This window comes from Stigmatopora argus, chromosome 14 (genome assembly GCF_051989625.1).
Source record: "Stigmatopora argus isolate UIUO_Sarg chromosome 14, RoL_Sarg_1.0, whole genome shotgun sequence".
Taxonomy (NCBI): Eukaryota; Metazoa; Chordata; class Actinopteri; order Syngnathiformes; family Syngnathidae; genus Stigmatopora; species Stigmatopora argus.
The window spans coordinates 7,433,128-7,455,711 of NC_135400.1; the positions used below are offsets into that span (position 1 = coordinate 7,433,128).

At 38.6% G+C, this 22,584-nt stretch overlaps 4 protein-coding genes across 13 annotated transcripts in view; 3 read left to right on the forward strand and 1 right to left on the reverse strand.

The window, feature by feature from the left end:
• The window catches only part of mei1 (meiotic double-stranded break formation protein 1), a 29,828-nt gene extending 28,436 nt beyond the window's left edge, over nt 1-1,392 (forward strand). For all 3 annotated transcript variants that reach the window (XM_077619376.1, XM_077619377.1, XM_077619379.1), the window contains exons 32-33: nt 603-724; nt 956-1,392. In XM_077619376.1, coding sequence (XP_077475502.1) covers nt 603-724; nt 956-1,019 — 186 coding nt within the window. In that variant the 3' untranslated portion in view covers nt 1,020-1,392. The remainder of the gene's footprint in view (nt 1-602; nt 725-955) is intronic.
• A 655-nt stretch (nt 1,393-2,047) lies between these two features.
• On the forward strand, nt 2,048-11,542 carry ccdc134 (coiled-coil domain containing 134). Of its 6 annotated transcripts, none has more exons than XM_077619397.1 (9): nt 2,048-2,208; nt 2,282-2,353; nt 2,729-2,850; nt 6,964-7,100; nt 7,970-8,091; nt 8,590-8,674; nt 9,019-9,200; nt 10,332-10,403; nt 11,310-11,542. In XM_077619397.1, exons 4-9 carry the CDS (start codon nt 6,995-6,997, stop codon nt 11,433-11,435), a joined length of 693 nt encoding a protein of 230 aa, XP_077475523.1. In that variant the 5' UTR covers nt 2,048-2,208; nt 2,282-2,353; nt 2,729-2,850; nt 6,964-6,994; the 3' UTR covers nt 11,436-11,542. The 6 variants fall into 6 exon arrangements, with proteins under 6 accessions (XP_077475523.1, XP_077475521.1, XP_077475522.1 ...); XM_077619395.1 differs by having other exon boundaries at nt 2,732-2,850; XM_077619396.1 differs by having other exon boundaries at nt 2,750-2,850.
• Nucleotides 11,543-12,934: 1,392 nt separating this feature from the next.
• LOC144088751 (GTPase IMAP family member 4-like) lies at nt 12,935-16,301 on the reverse strand. Its single transcript, XM_077619394.1, has 3 exons — nt 16,141-16,301; nt 15,925-15,986; nt 12,935-14,906 (listed from the first exon to the last, which is right to left on the reverse strand). The coding sequence occupies exon 3, from the start codon at nt 14,869-14,871 to the stop codon at nt 13,975-13,977; it is 897 nt and encodes a 298-aa protein (XP_077475520.1). The 5' UTR covers nt 14,872-14,906; nt 15,925-15,986; nt 16,141-16,301; the 3' UTR covers nt 12,935-13,974.
• A 1,189-nt stretch (nt 16,302-17,490) lies between these two features.
• LOC144088746 (GTPase IMAP family member 7-like) overlaps nt 17,491-22,584 on the forward strand; it is a 33,141-nt gene continuing 28,047 nt past the window's right edge. Inside the window, exons 1-3 of one of the 3 annotated variants that reach the window (XM_077619386.1) lie at nt 17,498-17,553; nt 18,425-18,494; nt 18,583-21,632. In XM_077619386.1, coding sequence (XP_077475512.1) covers nt 18,590-19,789 — 1,200 coding nt within the window. In that variant the 5' untranslated portion in view covers nt 17,498-17,553; nt 18,425-18,494; nt 18,583-18,589 and the 3' untranslated portion in view covers nt 19,790-21,632. Of the gene's footprint in view, nt 17,554-18,424; nt 18,495-18,563; nt 21,633-22,584 lie in introns of those variants that run through there. The other 2 variants (XR_013304935.1, XM_077619385.1) reach the window with 2 other exon arrangements.

Sequence of the window (22,584 nt, forward strand, 5' to 3'; positions counted from 1 at the left end):
GTTTTTTGAAAGTTCCTTATCCAGAAAAGTCTAAAAGATGGATTGATTTCCATTTCTTACTGTCAATGGCACTGAATACCATCAAATAATTGCAACTTTATCAAAATTTGTGGGACGGTGCATTTTGAGCAAAGGAATATGTCCATATTTTATAAGTGGGAGAAAAATTGCCTCAAAATCATTTTTAAAATTCATTCATTTTTCCTTCCACTTAACCTCACGACAGGGTGCAAAAGCCCATCCCAGCCTACCCTAAATTGGTCGCCAGCCAATCCCATGGCAGAATGAACTACTGTCCAGGCACACCTTTCAAAGTGGCTGACTGCCAGACGAGTGTGGCACGTTAAAGCAGCCAATGAATCACATGTGCTGCATGATCCACTGGTCCAGTCCTATTCAATCCATGTTTTCCCCTGTTTAAAAATGCCTTTAGCTTCTCTAATCTCCCTTTGCACATTTGTCATGTTGGGCTGAACGGTTTTACATCCTGTCCCAGGCTATTTTTTGATAGCTGGTAACGTAATATTTGTTCTTTAGCACTGATCTTTTTGTTTGAATTTGGTTCAATTAAATTTTCTGTCTTTGTTCTTTTTTTTTTTCAGATGCAGAGTTGTGTCTTTGAACCTCCCCCCAGTGAGGAAGACACAGAGAGAGTTAGGAGGCTGATGGAGTCCTTGGACGCGCTGCCACCTTTTGACAGCTGCAGTTTACCCTGTGACATCCTGTATCCTGAACTTCAAGTGAAAGTCTTTTGCACCCAATCTAAAGCTAAGCAAAACACATTCATGCACAAATAAGGGATTTTTGTTTTATTTTAGGTTACAAAAGAGTACCTACTCCCTCCTTTATGGAAAATCTTCATATGCTTATTACAAAACAAACTTGAAAACAAGATCCCGTCTATGAAAGGGACACAGCAGTTCTTTATTATTCCTTAACTGATTTCTTATTTCAGACATGTCGGGAGTGTGTCCATCTGTCTGTCTGACTTTTCCGTGAATAGTGAAAGTTTTTTTTGAAAATTGACAGTTTTAAAAAGCATTCTGCCATTTAGAAGTTTCTATTCGTATTAGATAGTCTTACATTTTGCGATAACAAAGACTATGAATAGCTATTGTCACATTTGTGAAAAACATAATTGTGTCATGTTCTCTTATTTGGACCTCTTATGTTCAAGGCAGAGGGTGTGTGAAACATAATAGGTTGTATGTTGATACAAAACAGCTATTCTTTACATAAAGCAAAGTAATAGGGTAATTTGGGCATTTCTGTTGCAGGCACTGAAGCTTGAATGAGAACAAAGTTTGAATTCTAACCCCAATTTCCACAATTTATTGAGTCAGAATTTCAGATATTCCATTTTCTTTACTGAATTAAAAGTATTTCACTGTTCATTGTCCATGATATTATTTGGTATAGAGTGTGGAGCACCCCAAAAGTGACCATGCATTTATCACTTATATTTTTATTCTCTTATACAATAAATATTTGGTTGTCTGTCCCCTAAAAGCTGAAAAAAAATGTTCCTCTTAAAAACATCCATGGTATGCTGATTGAAAACGCTCAATTGTGCTCAGGTATGATTGTCAGCGTGAATGGTTATCCATTTCCTTGTGTCCTGTGATTGGCTGGCCACCAATTCAGCGTGTTCCCCAGCTGGTGCCCAGAGTTGGCTGGGATAGGCTCCAGCACCCCCCGCAAACCTCGTGGAGATAAGCAGTACGGAAAATGAAAGAATTAGGTAATATCTCACTCTCATTCAACCCTGTTATGCATGTGATCAGAATATAACAATTCTTATATATGATTTATTTACTTACATCAGCAAATTTGTACTTCTTATTACTGCAAATTAATAATGCATTGAAAAAATTACCATTACTTTGTGAACTGGGGTATAATCAAGACTTTGATAATTTACTACCAAGTATAGATGAATATTTTTTCAAGAATTTATTAAACCCAAACGTCATCGAATTCTGGAAAGTTCATTGTTTATCTGCGTGTGGAATTTTATTTTATTTTGGTATATTCCCAACAATTTAGCGGAAGCGGCGATACGGAAAAGGAACGCAACCCCGGTGGTGTCTTGCTTTAACCACTCCGGAAAGAAACCATCGGTCGTGAGCTGTCATTCGTCGGCGGGAGCCCTGCCGTTTCGATCGTGGCAGCGGCGGAATGGAGCAGTCGTGAGTGTGCTGTCCAAATGTAAATGAAGCACTGCAACGCTATGTGTTTATCAACAGAGAAAGAAAAGGGCCTTACCTGACCATCTTTTCAGTGGTTTTAGATTGAAGATTCGCACGGGAAGGTAGCGATTGGATGAGATCACTTCGATTGACGGGTCATCGCGGTGAGTGATAAGCGACTTTCATCTATAGTCTAATATCATGCTCTCCCTAGGAGAACCAAAAATTTTCCCTTCTGTGACCTATTCGCGTTTTGTCATGAATGCACGTGTGCATAGATTTGCGACATGAATTTAAGGATCTAAATAAGTGAACAAACTGAAAATCGATGGTTAGAATTTTATTCATCGACATTCGACGGTCTTATGATGTAGTTTTAAACCATTTGGAGAGCAGGACCATTTTGCAGACATTGAATGCATGTTTTTATATCATCGGGATTTTAAACTGTATGGTGAAACGAGTACTTCTTCACTGTAAAATAAAAATCCGTGAGTTTTTTTTATGTAACCCAAAAAAATATTCTGAATTCTGTTCAGTAGACTAAGCCTACGCCACAGGAGATTGTCATCGCCTGGAAAGAGACTTGAGCACACTCCACTGGCCCTGAAGCTAAACGCACTTTGGATTTGGAGCAGCTGCTGAAGCAGAATCCATTTGGGTAAGAGGAAAAATTTGCATGGATTTTAAATGTACATTCATCTCTCATCTCATTTCTTGAACCGCTTTATCCTCATGAGGGTTGTGGGGGTGCTGGAGCTTATCCCAGCTGACTTCGAGCCAGATGTGGCAGACATGGTGGCCAGCCAATCGCAGGGCACAAGGAGATGGACAACCATTCACACTCACACTCGTACCTAGGGGCAATTTAGAGTGTCCAATCAGCCTAACCTTGCATGTCTTTGGAATGTGGGAGGAAACCAGAGTACCTGGATTTGAACCCAGGACTCCCTCTGTGAGGCCGACACGCTAACCACTCAGCCGCCGGGCCGCCCAAAATGTACATTCATTCAGGTACATATAGGGAGGTCACAATGTGGTGATATATCGCAATATTTAGTTATTATCGCCCGCATCAAGAATCCATATAACATTTTAAAAGGGCGTCAATGTCGCGGTACCAACAGTTTTTCTAGCAGTGTTTTCCACGAAAAGTGTTCATGTTAACTCATTTGCAGCGGTTGATGAGGATAGACGTCCAATCCAAATGAAGTGGGAGGTCAGCAGCAAATGGACCTAGCATGATCATTCACTGCCACCTTCACAGTTCAAATGGATTGAATTGAATGCTGTTATTGTCATTATACGGGTATAATGAGATTTAAAGATTTCACATGTAGTGCGCAAATAACAACAACAAACAGACAAATAATTAAATAAATAAGTAGTCCAAGTGAGATCAGCAGAGTGGAGTGGCCTTGTTCCGTCTGAAGTCCAGGATGAGTTCCATGGTTTTGGAGATAGATGTTCAGCGCCAAGTTGTTGAGAGCGCACAACATATAGATAATCAATTGCACATGTACTAATGATAAATTCATTGAAATTCACAGCAGAAGGATGAAAATTGAATTATATTATCTTGAATTAATTTCCTGACTCTTGTGTCGATGATTGTCATATCACTGTATCGTAAACTAATAATTATTCTGAGCTTTGTATTGGAAATCATATTGTGAGGTAACCAGCGTTTCCCATCTCTAGTTGAAAATCTATTGCTTGCAATTGCAATTGTGTGGATGTGCTCTGGTTGAGAAATTCCAAATCATAATGTTACCACAGAAAGAACATGAGAACTCCAAACACCAAGGCTCAAGATCATACACAATTTAGGTAGATTAATGATTTGAAATTTTGGTTAGTTCATAAAAGCGTAAAAATGCATTCCATATTTCACCTCACCGGTTAGCGGAAAGCCATATGGACCCATCAAAAGAGCCACATATGGCTCCCAAGCCATCTGTTCATGTTCCACAGCTACCTGTAGATGTAGCTCTTGAGTGATGGGCCCTGGTGAGAGAGATGGCTGGTTGTATTAAATATATATGTACGTAGTACATGGTCTAAATACAGTTGACTTCCAAAATGGTAAAATCGCAAATACTTTTCGGGTAATGGTTTCACTAGGCTTTATGAGCAAATTTATTTTATGAGTGTGTTGACGTCCTTAAATGGTGCAGTCAGTAACCATCTAGCCTATAACCATCTGTCGTACCTCTACTTGTTTGATTTGCTCAGGAATCTCAAATAATGCAGCCAGCTGCTGTTCATCTAGAAAGAGACCATTTCCTTTCTTCTTGGCAATTATATGCTAATGTTGAAGCTCTAAAGCACCACTATGGGATATTTAGTGCTCGGTTTCAGAAAGCTCTGGCCAAGAGCCAAGGCATGAACTCAAAAGTGCAAGCATCAGCTATTAATAAAATACACATACAGTAGCGTGGTGACCTTCTTGTTGAAATCTTAAAACATTTACATTAACTGAAGCCACTGAAAGGGCTTGTGTAGAAATTATGTTCAGCAAAAACATTGGTTTTATTTCTTTCTATTGATTGGTATGCTATAAGGACATAAATTACTTTTACTATGTGCATTCCAGCAGAAAGAATCTTGTTTAATCAAGTGAAAATACAGAATTTAGTTGTTATGATGTGTAATAGTAGAGAAAACCATAAAAGGCAGTAGTATTTGCAGGGACCTGCTGCCTTTATTGCAAGTAGACAATTTATTTTAGTATAAAATGTGAGTATCGTAGGTTGCCCGGTCTTTTCCCATTACATCATTAATAGTCAATATCACAGCCATCTGTGCTTGACTCTATTCATGTAGAATAAAGTCGTTGTATTGCTATTTAAGGCTAATATTATACAATTATAAAATCCTTATGTCATGATAAATATTTGATTGCATCAGTATTATTCGAATGCCGCTTTATATAGTAAGAAATGTGAGTCCCTTTATGTAAGTGGAGTCTTCTCTGTGGACTCCACATTTTAAACTCTTTCACTAGTATTGACGAAGACAGACATCCAATCAAGTGACACTTCTCATCCTTCCGTTGTGAATTTAAATGTTATGTTGATGGGTTGCAATGAAAACCTGCACAACCTGAAGGACTGGTTTGGACACCATTTCTTCACACAAGTTACTATACAATTTTTACTTCTTATTTTTTTGTAATCTCTCTCTCAACCAAGGAATATGACCTTAATCCTCTTCGCAAAGTGCTACCCTCTTTTTACCCTGGTCACCTTCAGTTAACTTTGTCATAGTATACACTGATTGTGCCTATGCTAAATTATTCATGCCTTGTGTAAATTATCGTCCGCCCTACTCCTCCTCTTGCTCCTCCACATTTTTCCTCTTTTCTGCTCATTTTCTTTGAAATTTGGCCGTCGTAAAATCTTGATTTGATGAAGCACTATTTTTAGTTATTTATCTGCAATCCCTCCTTCCCAAAAAGCCCCTGAGTGGGAAGTAGCAGGCGAATATAAAATCGTCTGCTGTGCATGGTGAGACAGTTGGACTGGAGCAGAGGAAAGAGACAGGAGTTTTAAGAAGGAATGGCTGGGGGGTACTGTACCTAAGAAATCTTCTCTGGGGATTAGGCAAGTGCTAGACATCAGATGTTTCCATTAGGAACCCCCTTGTAGTGTTGACTGCCCTCTGGTGTTCCATATTGACTGTTTTTCCTCGGCATGTCTCCGTCTCTCACTAGTACCTCAGAATAAAAAATAGCTTCACATACAAAGATTGATGTTTCACCACCTCGTTGTTTGATTTCTAAGTCATTGATTACTTAAGGTAGGGGACGGGAACTGACGGAGAGACCATAAACAATTCATATTTTCAAATATTATTCTTTGAGAGCCATACTCAGAATTTAGAAGTTAAAATACACGAAAATGTGTGCCCTTTTTAGTAATTTCACCACTTTTAAAGTACAAAAGGCCTCTGACAACATTGTCGCACTGTTGCTAATCAATGAGAATCAACGCGTGTATGCATGTCGAAGAGTCTAATGAAAATAAAATATGTTTAAAGCAGCGGTAGATAGTGTCGATGTGACGCTCCTATTGGTGCATCTGGGTCTCAGCTATCTCACCAACGGTTTCCATATTTTTAGCGCACCGGTTAGCGGAGAGCCGTATACACACATCAAAAGAGCCACATATGGCTCTCAGGCCATAGGTTCCCTCCCTACCCCCTGAGACAGAAACTGCTTTCATTTCCAGTGACAAGGGGAGGTTTCCAAAATTGTTATTAAATTGGAAATATTTTGGATTGGATGACTTTATTCATCCCGTATTCGGTAAATTTCATTGTGACAGTAGCAAGAGGGTGAGAATGCAGATACAGGAAAGGCATAGTTACAAGTTAGACAATACAGTCGCAAAGGCCGCAGAACAACAAAGCAAAAGCACAAAGTACAAAGCAAGGCAAAGTATATGGGATCATTAAGAATCATCCAATCATTAAGACAGAAAAGCAGCAAAAACACATAACGAGCAAGAGCGGACGGAGCTACCGCCACCGGCTGCCACTTGAGCGGCGCCATCTTGGTTGCAGTAGCAAAAACGGATACAGACTCAAGAAAAAGACATTGTAGAGTTGGATAAAACTGGAACCACACACAGAAAGTTTGGCTTCCTTTTCTCCTTTAAAATTAGGAAAATTGAGTGGCATCCTAACAGTTGTTGTTATCCTAAGTGTCTCATTGGTGTGTCTGATTTTTTAAAGCCGCTTATTAGTTTGTTTCTTACATTTTTCTGCTCAGGTGACTTGCTCCCTGCTTCCTCCTACTGATCATGTGGAGTTTATGCACTACTTTTCTGGTGCTGGCCGCCTTGACTGCCGTCGCCTCGGGAGACACTGACGAACAGCGGCCCAGACGTGACTCAAACTTGGAAATCTGTATCCTTCGAACGCTTACCATGCATTGACGTATGCATGTGAATGTTTTGTTTTTAGCTAGACTACTTGTGCACTGTACTTATTCAATGTTCTACATGCGCGAACTCATTGGCCACCCTTGAGGGAAACAGATGTCAACTCCCTTGAGATCTGGTATTGATCATTCATTAAAAAAAACGAAAGAAAATAACATTTTAGCTTTGGTTCTGGAAAGAAGGAAATATAGACTGGATAAGCTATTAAAACTAGTGTTGCAACAATATTCATTTTTCTTCTAATACCCATTTTGATGTGTCTGACACTTTTTTTACACTGCTACATGACACATTGTATTTGCAACAAATGATTCTTGCAGTGGCACTACTGAGAAAATAAGGCCACGGATGAGTAATAGCTTCCCCCTTTTTAATAGATTACAACATATCTGTTAATACTCTCGCGTTCACATTCCTTCAGGTAACTGCCATAGCTTTTTTTTCTGCTTAACAAGTCAACGGGGACTCAATTCGTCATTCACTTGTAGGCTTTTTGTCACCAATTTCGTCATACGCAGTTTCTGGGTGTGATGACAAGTAGGCTTTTTGTTGTTGATGATGACGACAGGGCCTATGTCCGATTTATTATTATTATTCAATCGACACCCAAAGCTGCAGTTAGCTTTTTGTCTTTTTTATGCATCATCTGAAGAGGTCAAAGTGGCGAACCCGTTTTGATATAATACTAAGCAGAAAGTACACATCAGTTTTCAAATATATGCAAATGTCATTAGAAAAATAAAACCCCTGAAAATTCCACTTGAGAAGAGTAATCAACTATGAGTTTGTGACTTACGACCACTGGTGTTTTCTCTCCTGACCACCTCTCACCAGATAAGCGTATGTTTGAAACCAAGAGGAAAGATCAGCTCAATGCATTGAAGAATCTAGTTGAACTGAATGATATTAACCAGCAATATAAGATAATTGACATCATGCTCAAAGGTCTCTTTAAGGTAATGCGTGACTGCTACATACTATTGCATTCATCATCCCAAAACCTTTGGTAATACTGACATTTGATTTGACACACTTTGCAGATAAATCAAACTATTACTCTTATGTTTTGTATTTATATTGGGATATAACGTCATGTTTTGAGCTACTTAGCGTTGGCTGCTTTCGACAGAAACAGACAAACCAGAGTTGCTTTTAAAAAAACAAATGCTGTTTTTGTAGTGGTTGAGAAGTTTCAGATGCTTTGCAAAAATAAAAAAGCACAAATGCAAAATACTACTACAACACAAACGCCAACATGAAACGCTTTGCAAAAGAAAAGCATGAATGCAAATACAACGCAAGTGACTATTATTAGCTAGCCACTGCATGACCACTGTCTCTAAAAAAAAGCTTAAATACTTTAAGCACCAATCTTTCATGCAAAGGCCATTCATGTAATTCAAAGCAAATGTTTTTTTTTTTTAATGTAATTGTTATTCGATGTTATTCTTCAGGTCTTGGAGGACTCCAAACAAATCCTGGTCTCAGCCAACATGCTGCCTGACGACCCGTTTCCTCTGGATGATAAAGTCAAAGAAGGTCTGATTCCTACCTTACTTTTACCTTTTAACTTCCAGGCAGCAGCGCCACAGTTTTTTTTCAAACGTTCCCTTCACCCACTCTGACATGTTTGATTCAAACAACAAAGCATTGCTCTTAAAGAATTGCCTCTGTCAATCTCGCCTTTTGTTCTTCTCCATCATAATGAGCGGCTCCCAACGGCCCAAATATCACCATCTTAGTTGATTTATGCAAACCAATCGCTGTGTCTTCCCTCATACTGCGCCGAATTCTCACCCTTTCATCTATCGCTTTTCTCTGAGCATTTTGTTACTACCCTGGCTATTTTTTCTGATCAACGCCTTTGTAATCAATCTGCACAGCCTATTCCCACATAGTGGAAAACACCGCATTTTTCGGCGACGTGGCGTTGCGTTTTCCACGGATTGTCCACCACTACTTTGACCGCAACACGGATTGGGGAGGTCTGCTGCGCTGGGGACTGAATTTTTGTAACCAGACGGGAGTTTTCACAGGAGGAGCCCACCAACATGTCCTCACCCTGGTAAGGTCAGCAATAATTACTTTCACAATAGGTGTGCATTCAGAAAATTTCATTTTGTACATTTTAGGGTTATTTCACCCATATGACCAATTTTTCCAGAGTATTTTATATTCATCTGAATAGAAGACAAATACAGTAAATAGAAAAAAAAATAAACACTAACGGAAAACAAAATTGTCAAGCACTTTGCTAAAACAGTATTGATGTCATTGCTATAAACTAACTAGCCGCATTATGCTATAACAATCGGGTGTGACTCCAGATTCATATTGTTGGACCTTAGCAGAAATTCCATGTAAGGGTCTTTTAAGAACTGAATATATTTCCATTTCTTTACTTTAGCACGTCAGCAATAATAAGAATATTATTATAAACGTTGCTGTAACTGTGAAAAACAGTTCATTATCCATTCAAGACTCCGATATGAGAGATTTTTAAGCAACTCGTGAATTCTTTCATACTACAAGATTCACGGTAACGTTTTTGATTTCCTTCCTCTATGACAGGGGTAGGGAACCTATGGCTCGGGAGCCATATGTGGCTCTTTTGATGGGTGTATATGGCTCTCTGCTAAGCTGTCTGGTAAAATATGGGAACCGCTGGTGAGAGACCACCTAAGCCCCGAACACACCAATAAGAGCGTCACACTGTGGCGCCGACACTATCTCTAGCGCCTTTTTAATCATAATTTTTCTTCATTATACTCTTCTGCTGCTTACTCTCATTGATACTCATTGATTAGCAGCAGTGAAAAAATATTCTTAAAAGAATTCAGACTTTTTTTACTTTCAAAGTGGTGAAATGATTAATAAATGCACACATTTTCATGTATTTTTACTTTTGAATTCTGAGTATGGCTCTCAAGGAATAAGGTTTGAAAATATGAATTGTTTATGGCTCTCTTCGTCAAAAAGGTTCCCGACCCCTGCTCTATGATATTGTGAAATTAACTCATTCACTGCCAATTCGGAATTGGCGGATACCACTGTCAATGGGACTAAATGATCAGCATTCCCAGTTTAAATGAATTGGATGTGTATCGTTGTCAATGGCGGCCAATGAGTTAAGTAACATCAGTGCTTTTTTTATTTAATTTGATTTTTTACTTTCCTATCTACGTCTTTTCCGAAGATGTCACAGGAACTAGGAATAACAGAGAAGGCTCCAGACTTCATCAACCCTTATCGGACTGAAAGAGACGATGTAAGTAAAATATCAATATAAACCCTCCCTCCCTTCCTTCCCTCATCTTTTTGACTTTTCAGAACCCTCTTAGATGCATCAAATATACGTATAAAATAACAGGCAGCTTAGACAATGTGAAGGGGCGACAGCAACACTGATTCTTTTTTTTTCATGCAATGTTGTTATTTATATCTGTAGAATGATGTTGAGGGCGGAACTACCAGGGAATACGGTTAAAGGACCGGCCTAGGAGAAGTTACATGGATGTGGTAAGAGAGGAGATGAAAGTGGCTGGTGTAGGGGAGAATAATGGAAAGGACAGGGTGAAATAGAAAAAGTTGATTGGCTGTGGCGACTTCGCACCGGACAAGCAGAAAGTGTAGTAGTACTATGTATTTTTTAGAGCAAAGGCAAATACTAGGTTTCAATTCGAAGACGTTTCTATTCAGTGTAAGTCGTCAAAATTTGGCAACGACTAAAACTGTCCCAAATTATTCTCTATAGAGCAAGAAATCGGGTCTATTTTATCGCCAGGCAAAATGTGTGGCCATTTGTATACAGGATAGCTATCTGTCTGTCTTGTACTGCCCACCGTTGGCCAAAGAAAGTAGTACCACAATGCCCCTAGCATTCACTATTGAATCATGGCATTTGATTTTGGTATATATTTTTTAATATAAGGCACAATATTTTGGTCATTTTTTCATCTAAAAAAAAATACCACAGCTCAAAAGTTTCCATTAATTTCTCTTACTTTCGAGCAGAGCAATATCTGCCGCTCTTGCCTGGAAAAGGACAGTCAAAATTACTTGTCCAAGTCCTCTTCACATTTTAAAATTTACAAGGGGGGAAAAAAGAGAATATTCCTAATAAATTATATATGTATCCCATTTCATCTGAGGCATCTTGGTCTTATGGTCCCAGATGCTTCACACGGCCGAGGCCTTCCAGAAGATCCTGCGTGAGGAAGAAAAGAGGAGGAGGAAGGAGGAGAAGAGGAAAGAAATTCGGAAAGGCCCTCGCATATCTCGCTCTCGTAGCGAGCTATAGCAAAACACCTCAACCAGGCTTGGTGGAGATAAAGATGGATATAAAGGGAAGTAAGGAATGAACTCTGATGACTGGGCAGTGAACAAAACCACTTTGTCCTAAAACAGATATGTAACATCAAATGAAACATCAATATGATGTTTAAAAATGTGTCCATTATTAAAGAGGGTCGGAATTGCTGTACCTTGACTGACAGTGATATATCGTTAAAAATAGGTTCAGAGTAAGAGAAGTCTCTGAGATTACACGTTTTATGATTTATCGTTAAATTGTGAAAGATTGAATGTATTTTTTTGTAATTAGGTTTGTCTATATCGGGTGTCAAACTGGCGGGCTGGGGCCACCGAATCATTTAGAAAAAAAATCATGTGAATCAACGTCATATTTTTCACAAAAATAAAATAACGCAAAATTTCCATAGCCCAGATATGAAGGAATATTTTCCGTTTATTTGTTTTTGTTTTAATTAAATGCAAAACATTTTTTTAACAAAAGGTTGACAATTTTTCCCTTTTTTAATTAACTTTAATTATTTAAAAAAAAAAAAAAAATGAATATTTTGCCAATTTTGAGATCAACAAGTTCTCAACAGTAAATTAAATCTCAAAATAGACAGATATTAATTTGCTTATCGACGAGTCGATTCATCGTGTCAGCCCTACCCGCCTTTGACGGGGTTACACGTCCACTCAATTTTGACTTGAAGGAGTGAATGAACAAACAGCCACACGTCGATGGCAGCCAAATGAGTTATACATTTATATATGGGTTGGCCAACATATGGGACCCTTAATTACAATGGTGGCAATAATGTCATTTATGTCAAACTTTTCGAACAGGCTGCGTTGTTTTTGTCTAGGTTAGATAAGGATTGAGTGATTCTACTTTCATTTTTTGTTTGTTTTACTGGAAGTACTTGGCCATGCCCTGTCCCTTCCGTTTACTGCTGTCTTTGGTGTGCCATTTTTTTTGTTTGTACAGTATTTCTTTAAGTTTGGATTCACATAATTCTGACTGTTAAAATGAGCACACCAGCCACAGCATTATTTTGCACCCTCGAAGGAGGTCCAGTAGCCTACAAATAAGAACAAGTCTGCATTAGGCGAGATAATAGTTTTCAAACCCCGAAGTAGCCTCATTTTGCCAACATTAGAAAATTGTTTTTGTGTGTGTTACAGAAGAGATTTGAATAACTATCTTAGTTACAGTGCCAACGTAACAGTTATAGAAACAGTTCTTGTAATGGTATCTGGATCTCATTCGAATGTGCAAACATTGTATTTCTTATGTTGTGCTAGATACTCAATGCAAGCACATGGTTGCTGCAGAAATGACAAGCCATTTTGCTATGAAATGTAATTAAAAAACGGACTGAAATGCCTGCGTGTCAACCTCTGCCTTTGTTGGTGTATCATGTACAGGAAATACCTTTTGTACAGGCTGCTGAAACAACGAGAGAAAAACAACTTGGACAACGAGACAGACGACCTACCTTTGTCAAACTTTTAATGGAATTACAGGTAAGATATATTGGTATTCATTTGCAAGTTCTTGGCAGGGTTAAGATTAGTTAAACTTGTTGGCTCATCATGTAAATTTTAAAAAAAAACACAAGTTACACTTAAGTATTAGTGTGGCTTATAGTCCAGAGATATATAGTAATATACAATGTTGATGAAAACAACATCAATGACATTAAAATGCCTAAAAACAGAAATAGACCATTATTATGACTCCAGATAACACTAAAGTAGTGTTTTTTCATTGTGTTTATCTCAATGTGTGGCCTTGACGGCAGTAGGTGTCCAGTTCATTTAAACTGAAAGAATTGACCATAAATGTGCTATTGTCAACACTAAAAGGCCAATATTTTTTGGCTGACTGGGGCAAAGTAATGTTCTTTCACCCCTCCCGGGAAAAATGGCTTGGATATCTAGTGCCGTTAATGGCAGCCAATGAGTAAATAAATAAAAAGGTGTTAGGTTCATCCAATTGTACCCCAACAAAAGGATATATTGAATTATTACATGAAAGAGTTAAATTCACAAAAAAATAGAATGTTTTAATTTTTAAAAAGGTGTGATTAAAAACAACATGTGGTATTGTTGATAGTAGTAATTACAAAAAGAAATGTATTTGACATTTGGTAATATTGTACAATTAATTGCAAAAAAAATTGTCTGAAAACACTGGATTGCAAATCTGAAAAAACAAAAAGCTTTTCAATCTAGACAATTATATTCAATGTAAGGTTACTATGAGAAGAATCATTGATAGGAAGAATAACAAGTAGGATGTATGGAAATTGAAAAGTGGTTATACAATATTTAAACTAAAGTAGTGGGTTTTTTTTTTAATTAATTGAAACAACGGTTGCAAGTTAAATAATTTTGAAATTGGTCATGGTGTGACGCCATAAAAATATTGGATTTTGACAAAATTTTACCTATAAATTAACTGTTATATGTGCCGAATAAGTTGTCCTTGTTTTATTGCGACAATGATTTGTGGAATAATTGATTTGGCCCACCACACGTTTTTATCTATAGCCAGTTTGGCTGCCGGATGCGATATGGACAGACGGACCAGTTTTATCCGTAGGTTCCGCAGTCCCAGCATTGATAGCAATTCCACCGAACATTGTCCCTAGACCTAATGCTATAGCTCCGCCTAATGACACTACACCTGCAAAAAGGCCAAATATGGGAGCGATTATTGCGGTGGCTAGGCTTGCGACAACAACTTTTTTGGTGACCTCTCTTTTAGACTCCATAGATGCTTTATTACCTTTGAGAGCCCTGAGTGCTTCCTGGGCCTTTTTAAACATTGAATTGGTATAAGCCCTGCCTCCAACCCTTTTGAGCATATGGTCCACCTTTGACATGAGTGTTTGAACCTGTACCACATCACCTGATTGATTGTTAAACACATGGTAGCCACCCCCACACTTGCTTATAAGTTCCCTGAGCCCAGGAGGAGCCCTTTGCAGGTGCTCTTCAAAATCCACCCCTTCAAGACCATCCCCTCCGGTAAATAGAACCATTGTGTGATTTTTAACAGCATCTTCTCCAAAAAGAGCTGCCACATTGATGGCAGCCTGCGCTGCGTCTTCTGTGTAACGCCCGATAGGTACAACCAGGAGAAAAGCATGGGGTTCACATTCTGAGAAAAGTATACATTTGGCTATTTCTTCATAAATCTGATCCTTAGTGAGGTGAGTGTCCCCAAAGCCTGGCATGTCGACCACTGTCACCTTTCTCTTCCGGCCATGGTCTTCCACAAGCTCAGCGAATCCATGCTCAGTTTTCCGGGTCACTGAGCTGAAACTGCGCTTTGACTCAAAGTGTTGCCGACCTAGAATGGTGTTTCCAGACGCACTCTTGCCCGCTCCTGTATTTCCCACAAGAATCAGCCTGCGTTCGTTTAGCCACGTCATATCAACTCGCAACTTTCCACTCGGTGACGGAAAAGCTGCAGACAAAGGAATGAAACTCTTTTAATCTGATTGTAGATGTTATCGAACTGCAGTCTGTCTGCAACTTTTCAGTCACCTCTTTAAGTTCTCACATGTAGAATTTGGAAATATATATACATATAGTAATTACCACACCGACATGTGGTGAACGGCCTATTAATGCAACAAGCATTGAAATTCTTTAACTAAGTAAATATTCCTTCTTTCATTTTATTAACCGCTTATCCTCACAAAGCTCACGTGGGGTGCTGGAGCCTATCCCAGCTGACTTCTGCCACGAGGTGGCCAGCCAATCGCAGGGCGCGAGGAGATGGACAACCATTCCCTCAAGGGCAATTTATAGTGTCCAATCAGCCTACCATGCATGTTTTTGGAATGTGGGAGCAAAACGGAGTACCCGGAGGAAACCCATGCAAGCCCGGGGAGAACATGCAAACTCCACACAGGACTGACTTGGGTTCGAACACAGGGCCCCAGAATTGTGAGGCAGAGCAAAACACTCGTACCCGGCCACACAACTAAGTTAATAGTTTCATTTTCTATAGAAATATCTTAATGTAAATATGATTATAAATGGATTTTTGCTCATAAGCATCAAAATGAAATTTAATTTGGTTCTTATGAGTAATTGTTTTAAATACAAAAAAAGAAAGTTAATACATTCCACCTTTTTAATTTTTGAACAGTATTTTTTTAATTGTTAAAAAACTGATTTTATGTTTTACTATCTGTGATTACTTTTCTTTTTTTTCTTTTTAGAATTTTCTCATTTTTGGTTGAATTCAATGTATTTTTTATATTTAGTCCTTTTGTCTTGATATCTTTATTATATTTATGTAATCTCTAATGCATTAGTATATATATTTGATAAATGTAAATTCAAGCATCAAGGGGTTAAACACAACAAAACCAATGAAAATGTATCTCAAGTATTGTTTATGGCCTCTTTTCAATAATAATAATTAAGAAATGGGAGAGAATTTTAGGAGACAAGAGGAAGACTGTCTTGCTTACATATTTCTCCAATTGGCTAAATTGTTTTCCTCGAAGTCTAAGTTTCTCCAACTTGAACTTCACTGTAAAGCAAACACACAATATGGATGAATTAACTATTGTTTTCCTTCAAATACCGACTTAGAAGGTATAAAGATACTTACCAATTATTACTTAAAAAGCCACTGCAATATCAATGGAAATGAATTTGATTGAAAAGACATGAAAAGGCTTTACCTTATTATCTTGGTGGTGGGCTGACAAATGTCCGGTTTGTTACCGGCCCGGTAGGTCTTCTGTGCTTGTTTTGTTCTGCATTTTGCTAATCTCACTCTACACATTTTTTATATGGCCATAAAAAATACAGTAAAAAAATAAAAACGCTCAAAGGTCACCCCTCCAGTGTTTGTTTTGAAACCGGGATAAGGTAGGTAGGCGTGTGATGAACTTTTGTCCATTGCAGTAATAAATGAATTCATAAAAAAATGCTTTCAAAGTTTAACAATTCCTTAAAGTATATTCTGTGCATCATTTGAAAAAAATATATGCCTTAGTTTTGAGCCTGCTTTATAAGTTTGGATTCACGTAATTCTTAAAAATGTGCACACCAGCCACAACATTATTTTATACCCAAAAATGAGATCCAGACGGGTTCTGCATAAGCTCGTGTCTGCCTTTTGCCAAATTCATATTCAGCCTTGTTAACATGGAAAATGTGTTTTTCTGATTCATATTTGAATTTCTGTAAAACACTGCACCATTGCTAGTGCCTGTCTGATGCCTACCTAATGTTGTACTAATGTATTTTTCATGTTTCTCAGTTTTGGGAGTGCAAGAAGCAAGCATACTTTTACTTTCGTTTCACGTCAGTCAGACGTTTTACGGGAAATGCTTGGCCTATTCCTGCCTTGTTTGTCTTCTGTTAACTTGGGTGTGCCCTTTGAGTTTCATTTCTTTGATAAAGGGAAAATACATGTTAATAAACATATATACATGTATAAATATGTAAGATTATAGCTGCAGGCTAATTTCCATTTTTAGTCCCTTGTAGGATTGGTTTACATTATATTGCACACTCAAGTTGGATCAAGTACCCTATAAATATGAAAAGGTCTGCCTTTGACACGATAATTGTTTGAAAGTTTTTCAATTTGGTGACACTAAAATGTTTTGGGGCATACAGAGCAGCTTTGAATCACTATCTTTATTATATTGCATAACTGCGCTAGACTTGCAACCACTTTGAGGGGGAAGGGTTATGGATTGCAGGGTGTGGCGAACGAACAAGTAGAGCCGCAGTTATTTTGGCTGGGAGCCGAATGCGTCTCGAGAGCCGTGCTTTCGCCACCCCTGGTTTAAAGGAATTGGACATCAATGTGTTGAACATTCAGATGCAATCAATTACAAGTAATTGATTGCATCTGAATGTGCAAACCTTGTTACGGAGGAAAAGACAAAAAAATGCGATGTTTTGTTCTGGGGAAAAAAATAACAAGCGTGTACAGACAACGTGTGGACGTGTCCATCATTTCTTTTGGGCGTGCCTTTTACATACAAAGTCCTTGGAAGCAGTGCAACCTTGAACTGGTGAAAACGACGAAACAGACGACATTCCTAGCAACAGCGTTTTGTCGACGCACCGAGAACTGGGTAAAGCATTTTAAACTTTTTAAAGATGATTTCAGTTCATTTCCGTAGATTTCGACGTTACCTGGAGTGCTAGTTGATAGTTCACTTAAAACACTGTTAAGGGGGCGATTGTAATATTTTGACTTTTGTGGTCTTGGGCACTGCACAGTTGTATAAGACGCGGTTATCATTGTTTTCTTTTTATCTCCAATTCGTTGCACACTTATAAATTTAGGCTACACACGAGAGCTGTTTTTGATCTTGTAGATTTTATGACTTTTTCTAAATATGCTCACATTGCACATATGAGCCAATAGATGGCAGTGAATGATAACTCATGTAATTAGGGAATTATTATATGTATAATAATTAACCTCGGGAAATCTAAAACTCTTTTGTTTCATTTTCACATGAATATTGACCATTTTCTATTTTAAATTATATATATATATATATGTATATATATGTATATGTATGTATGTTTATATGAATATATGTATATATATATATATATGTACGTACGTACATATATACATATATTCGTATATATACATATATTCATATATATATATATATACATATTCATATATATATACATATATTCATATATACATAGATTCATATATATATTCATATATATATATATAATCTTACATATCTTACAAAACAAGGAGGCATGGTCACTTTTTTAAAGTATTGATACTGTACATTGTTCTGTGAGAGCTTGATGTTATAGAAAAGTAACGATTGAGTGATGCTAAAAAATAGAACCGGGGTGGGCAAACTATTGCACAAATGGCCACAATGGGTAAGGGGTTTCGTTCCAACCCATAAAGAGGACACCTTTTCACCAATCAGTGGATTGCTGCCAAGTGCTTCTTGTTTTTTGCAGAAATCTTACTGGTCAGTGTCGGTGCTGGATCAGTTGGAACAAAAACCTGCACCTACAGAGGCCCTCGAGGGTCAGTTTGCCCACCCCTGATCTAGAATGAACATGTTAATTCATTAAGTTTTCACCCTAATGTGTGCAGCTTTTCCATCACTTGACAGAGAGAAGATGGCCTCTGGGGTCACGTGGCGTCAGGAACTCAGACTGGTTCTTTTGGGAAATACAGGGGCAGGCAAGAGTGCGTCGGGAAACACCATCCTCGGCCAGGACCAATTCTTCAAGTCAGAGCTGAGTTTCAGCTCATTGACCCAGAATACTGAGTATGGAACCGCAGAGCTTGTGGAGGCTCAGGGCCGAAAGAGAAAGGTGACAGTGGTAGACATGCCGGGCTTCGGGGATACTCGCCTCACCGAGGAAGAAGTTTTTGAAGAAATAGCCAAATGCATTGTTTTCTCTAAATTCGCACCCAATGCCTTTTTCTTGGTTGTACCGATCGGGCGTTTTACAAAAAACGAAATGCAACCTGCTATTAATCTGGCGAAACTTTTTGGCAATGATGCCCTCAGATATCACACAGTGGTTCTTTTTACCGGCGGGGATCGTCTCAGGGGCAAGACCTTTGAAGAATACCTGAGCAAAGCTCCCCCTTCGCTCAGAGAACTAATTCACAAGTGTGGGGGTAGGTACCATGTGTTCAACAATGAAAACTCCAGCGATAGGCAGCAGGTTCATGAACTCATGGCAAAGGTGGACCAGATGCTCATGGGAAGTAGAACCGGGTTTTATACAAATGAAATGTTTGAACGGGCCAAGGAAGCTGTGAGGAAAGAACAGATTTCCAGAAGTGGCAGTAATCAAAAAGGTTCTCTTGATAAGTGGTGGCCAATTGTGAAATGCGTCGTTCGTGCAGGCTTTGTCGGCCTGTGTATCGGAGCCCTGTTTGGCGCTGCCGTGGGTGGCGTTGTCGCCTCTACAGTAGCTACCACGTTAACCAAAGGTGTCGTTACTGGACTACTTGTGGGGGGAGGTGTTGGTGCCACGATTGGTGTCGTTGCTGGTTTTACTGCCGATAGTCCGGAGGATGCTGCGCAGGCTGCTTATGATCAAGTTAGTGACCTTGGACTTCGCGCTTTGAAAACAAGCATTGTTATAAAAAATATGTTGGGGAAAGCGCCATGCCTGTGTTTCCAAATTGGGGATGAAGATGCGATTGATGAGACTGAAACTGACAGTAGTGAACATTCTGTGATTGATGAGACTGACATCCACAGTAGTGAAAATCCTGTGATTGATTTGCCACTAACGGCAACAACCTTAGGTGATAATAAAGTGAAAGTGGTGAAACGTAAACACAAAAGTTCAAAGTAACAGGTTTTTTTAACATCGATTTGGTGATATATTGCGATTACACATTGCACGATTCTCGTGTTGATTCAAAATACCCTTTAATTGAATTTTACACTTGTTTTTAAGTGGAAATAAGAATAGGTATCTGCCCTGAGATCTAATCGTGCTTGGACGCATGGTGGCGCTGTTTTCCAACGCAAGTCCCATAACAAATCACATTTGTGCGTGGCAAGTCTGCAATAAAAACTCAAATTGAAAATAAAGGCCATATGTTGTGCAAACATAAAACATGTTTAATTTAGACTTGAAAAAGGTTTCAGAAATCAATTGATATAAATGTACTTATGTCCATTTTATTTTTTGTTCAAATTATTTTTCCCGCACTGATGTACAAAAATTGCAATAATCGTTTTAAGTTGCAGTATCGAGATCAAATTCAGTAGACAATGGTATGTATTATTTTCCATGTTGATAGTTTTGACTTTTTCACTTCAATAAGTTAATGCAATATCTTCATGGCTGTTCGGGTTATTAGTCTTACATTATTATATATTTGCTTGCAATGAAGAATGCTTTGCTTTACTTAGAATGTTAGGGTTATTAGTCTTACATTATTATATATTTGCTTGCAACGAAGAACGCTTTGCTTCACTTAGAATGTTAGGGTTATTAGTCTTACATTATTATATATTTGATTGCAATGAAGAACGCTGTGCTTTACTTGGCTTATTAACATTAGAAAAGTATTAAGTACATCTGCTTGCAACCATGTAAATGCTTGGCTCCTTAATTAGACCAAACAACAAGCAGGTCGAAACCTCTTGGACAGCTGGAATGTGGAGAAGATTCTTCTGCACTACATGACCTTCATTTGTTTTGAGAGCTAAACCTTCTATTGTAACTAGGGTCCTTGACAATTGGCTTCTCACTCCTATTTTCCCACCCCTCCCTTGAGAGCTGAGACGTCCATTGTAACGAAGGTCCTTGAAGCTAATAAATACATCTTACCACCAGGAAGAGTCGTAACAAAGTGGGGGCTCGTCCGGGAGCCTAAGATCCGTTATGGCAGCATGGCAGCATGGCAGCATGGGGGGTTTAGGAGGAGGGTGGTATCAGGATTGTGTTGGTTGAGGCAGGTTGGTGGTTGAATTTCGTCAACAGGTTGACTCTTGAGGGGGGAGGTGTTACGGCTGTCAGACTGGATACACACAATGTAGTAGGGTGTGTGGTTTCTTTTCATCTGCAGGTACATGGAGCTGTGGCTCCACCCCTGTGGCAAAGCCCTGCCCAGGCCAACACAGCTGTGACTACTTCCCAATCACCCTCCACTCCAATCAAGATCCACTTCCTGTCCTTATTTAAACCCTCTTATTTTTCAGATCCCCTTTGACTCCTTTGACTGCCTGTGATTATTGATGCTGAGGCAGTGGAGTCCTTACTTTCTTTAGATAACACTTATTGTCTAGAGTTAAGTAAGTTTTGTTTGCCCCAGCTTCACCTGGTATTGTAAGTACACTTTTCATTATTATATTGAGTATTTATGTTGATAAAGTTAATTATTTTGGGCTACATAGGGGGACTTGAGATTAGCTTAGACACCCTGGGGTATACATATAGTTTGTTGCATTTATACATGTAGTTTATTCCCCTGTCTAGACTTTTATTACATCAGTTCTGACAGTGGCACCCTTAGGCCTTATTTCCTGTATTTTTGTGGGTGTTCATTCGAACACCTTTCTGGGAGGGTGTTTTTTTTACCTTTTTTATTTGAGGGTGCCGCTTTAGTATCTTTTGCTTCCCCCATGTTGTCCCGTAGTCCAGGTTTTGGTGGACTTTATTGTTAATAAATTATCATTGAATGTTACTTGCCGTGTATGTCTGGCTCCTCATTGACTGAATTTTTCTGCTGTGGTAGTTGTGACTCCCTGGTACATCTTACCACCAGGGGAAGTCGTAACACAGGGAAAAGATGCGTGTAACGCCAGAATGAACCTGGACGGAGACAAGTTGGTTTGATGCTCTCTTGCAAGAATTTCACAGATGATTGTCCTGTCTCTTTTATTTGTGCATGCATTCGGGAATGCCTATTGGTGAACCTAACAATCATTAATAGGAAGAATAACTGAAGTCGGATGTATGGAAATTGAAAAGTGATTATGCAATATTTATACCTTACAGTAGTGCATTTTTTTAAATCAATTGAAACTAGAGTTGCAAGTTGATAGATTAATTATTAATAAAATTTTAATCAAACAGGAGACATCTTTAACATACACTGATTACAACTTGCAAGGAGAAATCACTCATAACGCGCGTTTGTTCCTGAGGATTCTGACGAGCGGCATACTCTTCTCTCCATTTAGTCGCGACATACTCAAAACATTTAATGTAATCTGATTCAAAACAATTGCATAAGCTAACCGAATAACACCATTAAGGTCAAAAAACAACTGCTCATATTAGATCGAAACCAAAACACCTGGGTAAGAATTTCCAGTATAAGCATAATAATTTCTTTATAAGGTAAACTGCCGGCGTCCCAGTCAAAGCAATTTATGAGTCCTTCGTAGATCTTCATTGCAAACTTGCATTGGGGTGTCTGGGTTGCAAGGTGTATCTCCCAGTAAACAGTCCTTGGAGGGTGAGGTGTTATGTCAACAAGCTGGAGCCAGCAGGGTGACCTCGAGTTTGCCCCAGTCTCAAAATAAAGACACTCTTATACAAAAGTAATTAAAATGCATACATCGATAATATTATCCAGAATAACCCCAACACAAGTGACTCCATAAAGATATTGAATTTTGACAAAATTTAAC

Bases quoted from the DNA above. Each gene is read 5' to 3' on its own strand.
- LOC144088751 (XM_077619394.1), bottom strand. From the start codon at position 14,871: ATGACGTGGCTAAACGAACGCAGGCTGATTCTTGTGGGAAATACAGGA.
- ccdc134 (XM_077619397.1), top strand. From the start codon at position 6,995: ATGTGGAGTTTATGCACTACTTTTCTGGTGCTGGCCGCCTTGACTGCC. The intron at 8,092-8,589 runs GTAATGCGTGAC...GTTATTCTTCAG, and splicing joins TGCTCAAAGGTCTCTTTAAG to GTCTTGGAGGACTCCAAACA. The intron at 9,201-10,331 runs GTAAGGTCAGCA...TCTTTTCCGAAG, and splicing joins ACCAACATGTCCTCACCCTG to ATGTCACAGGAACTAGGAAT.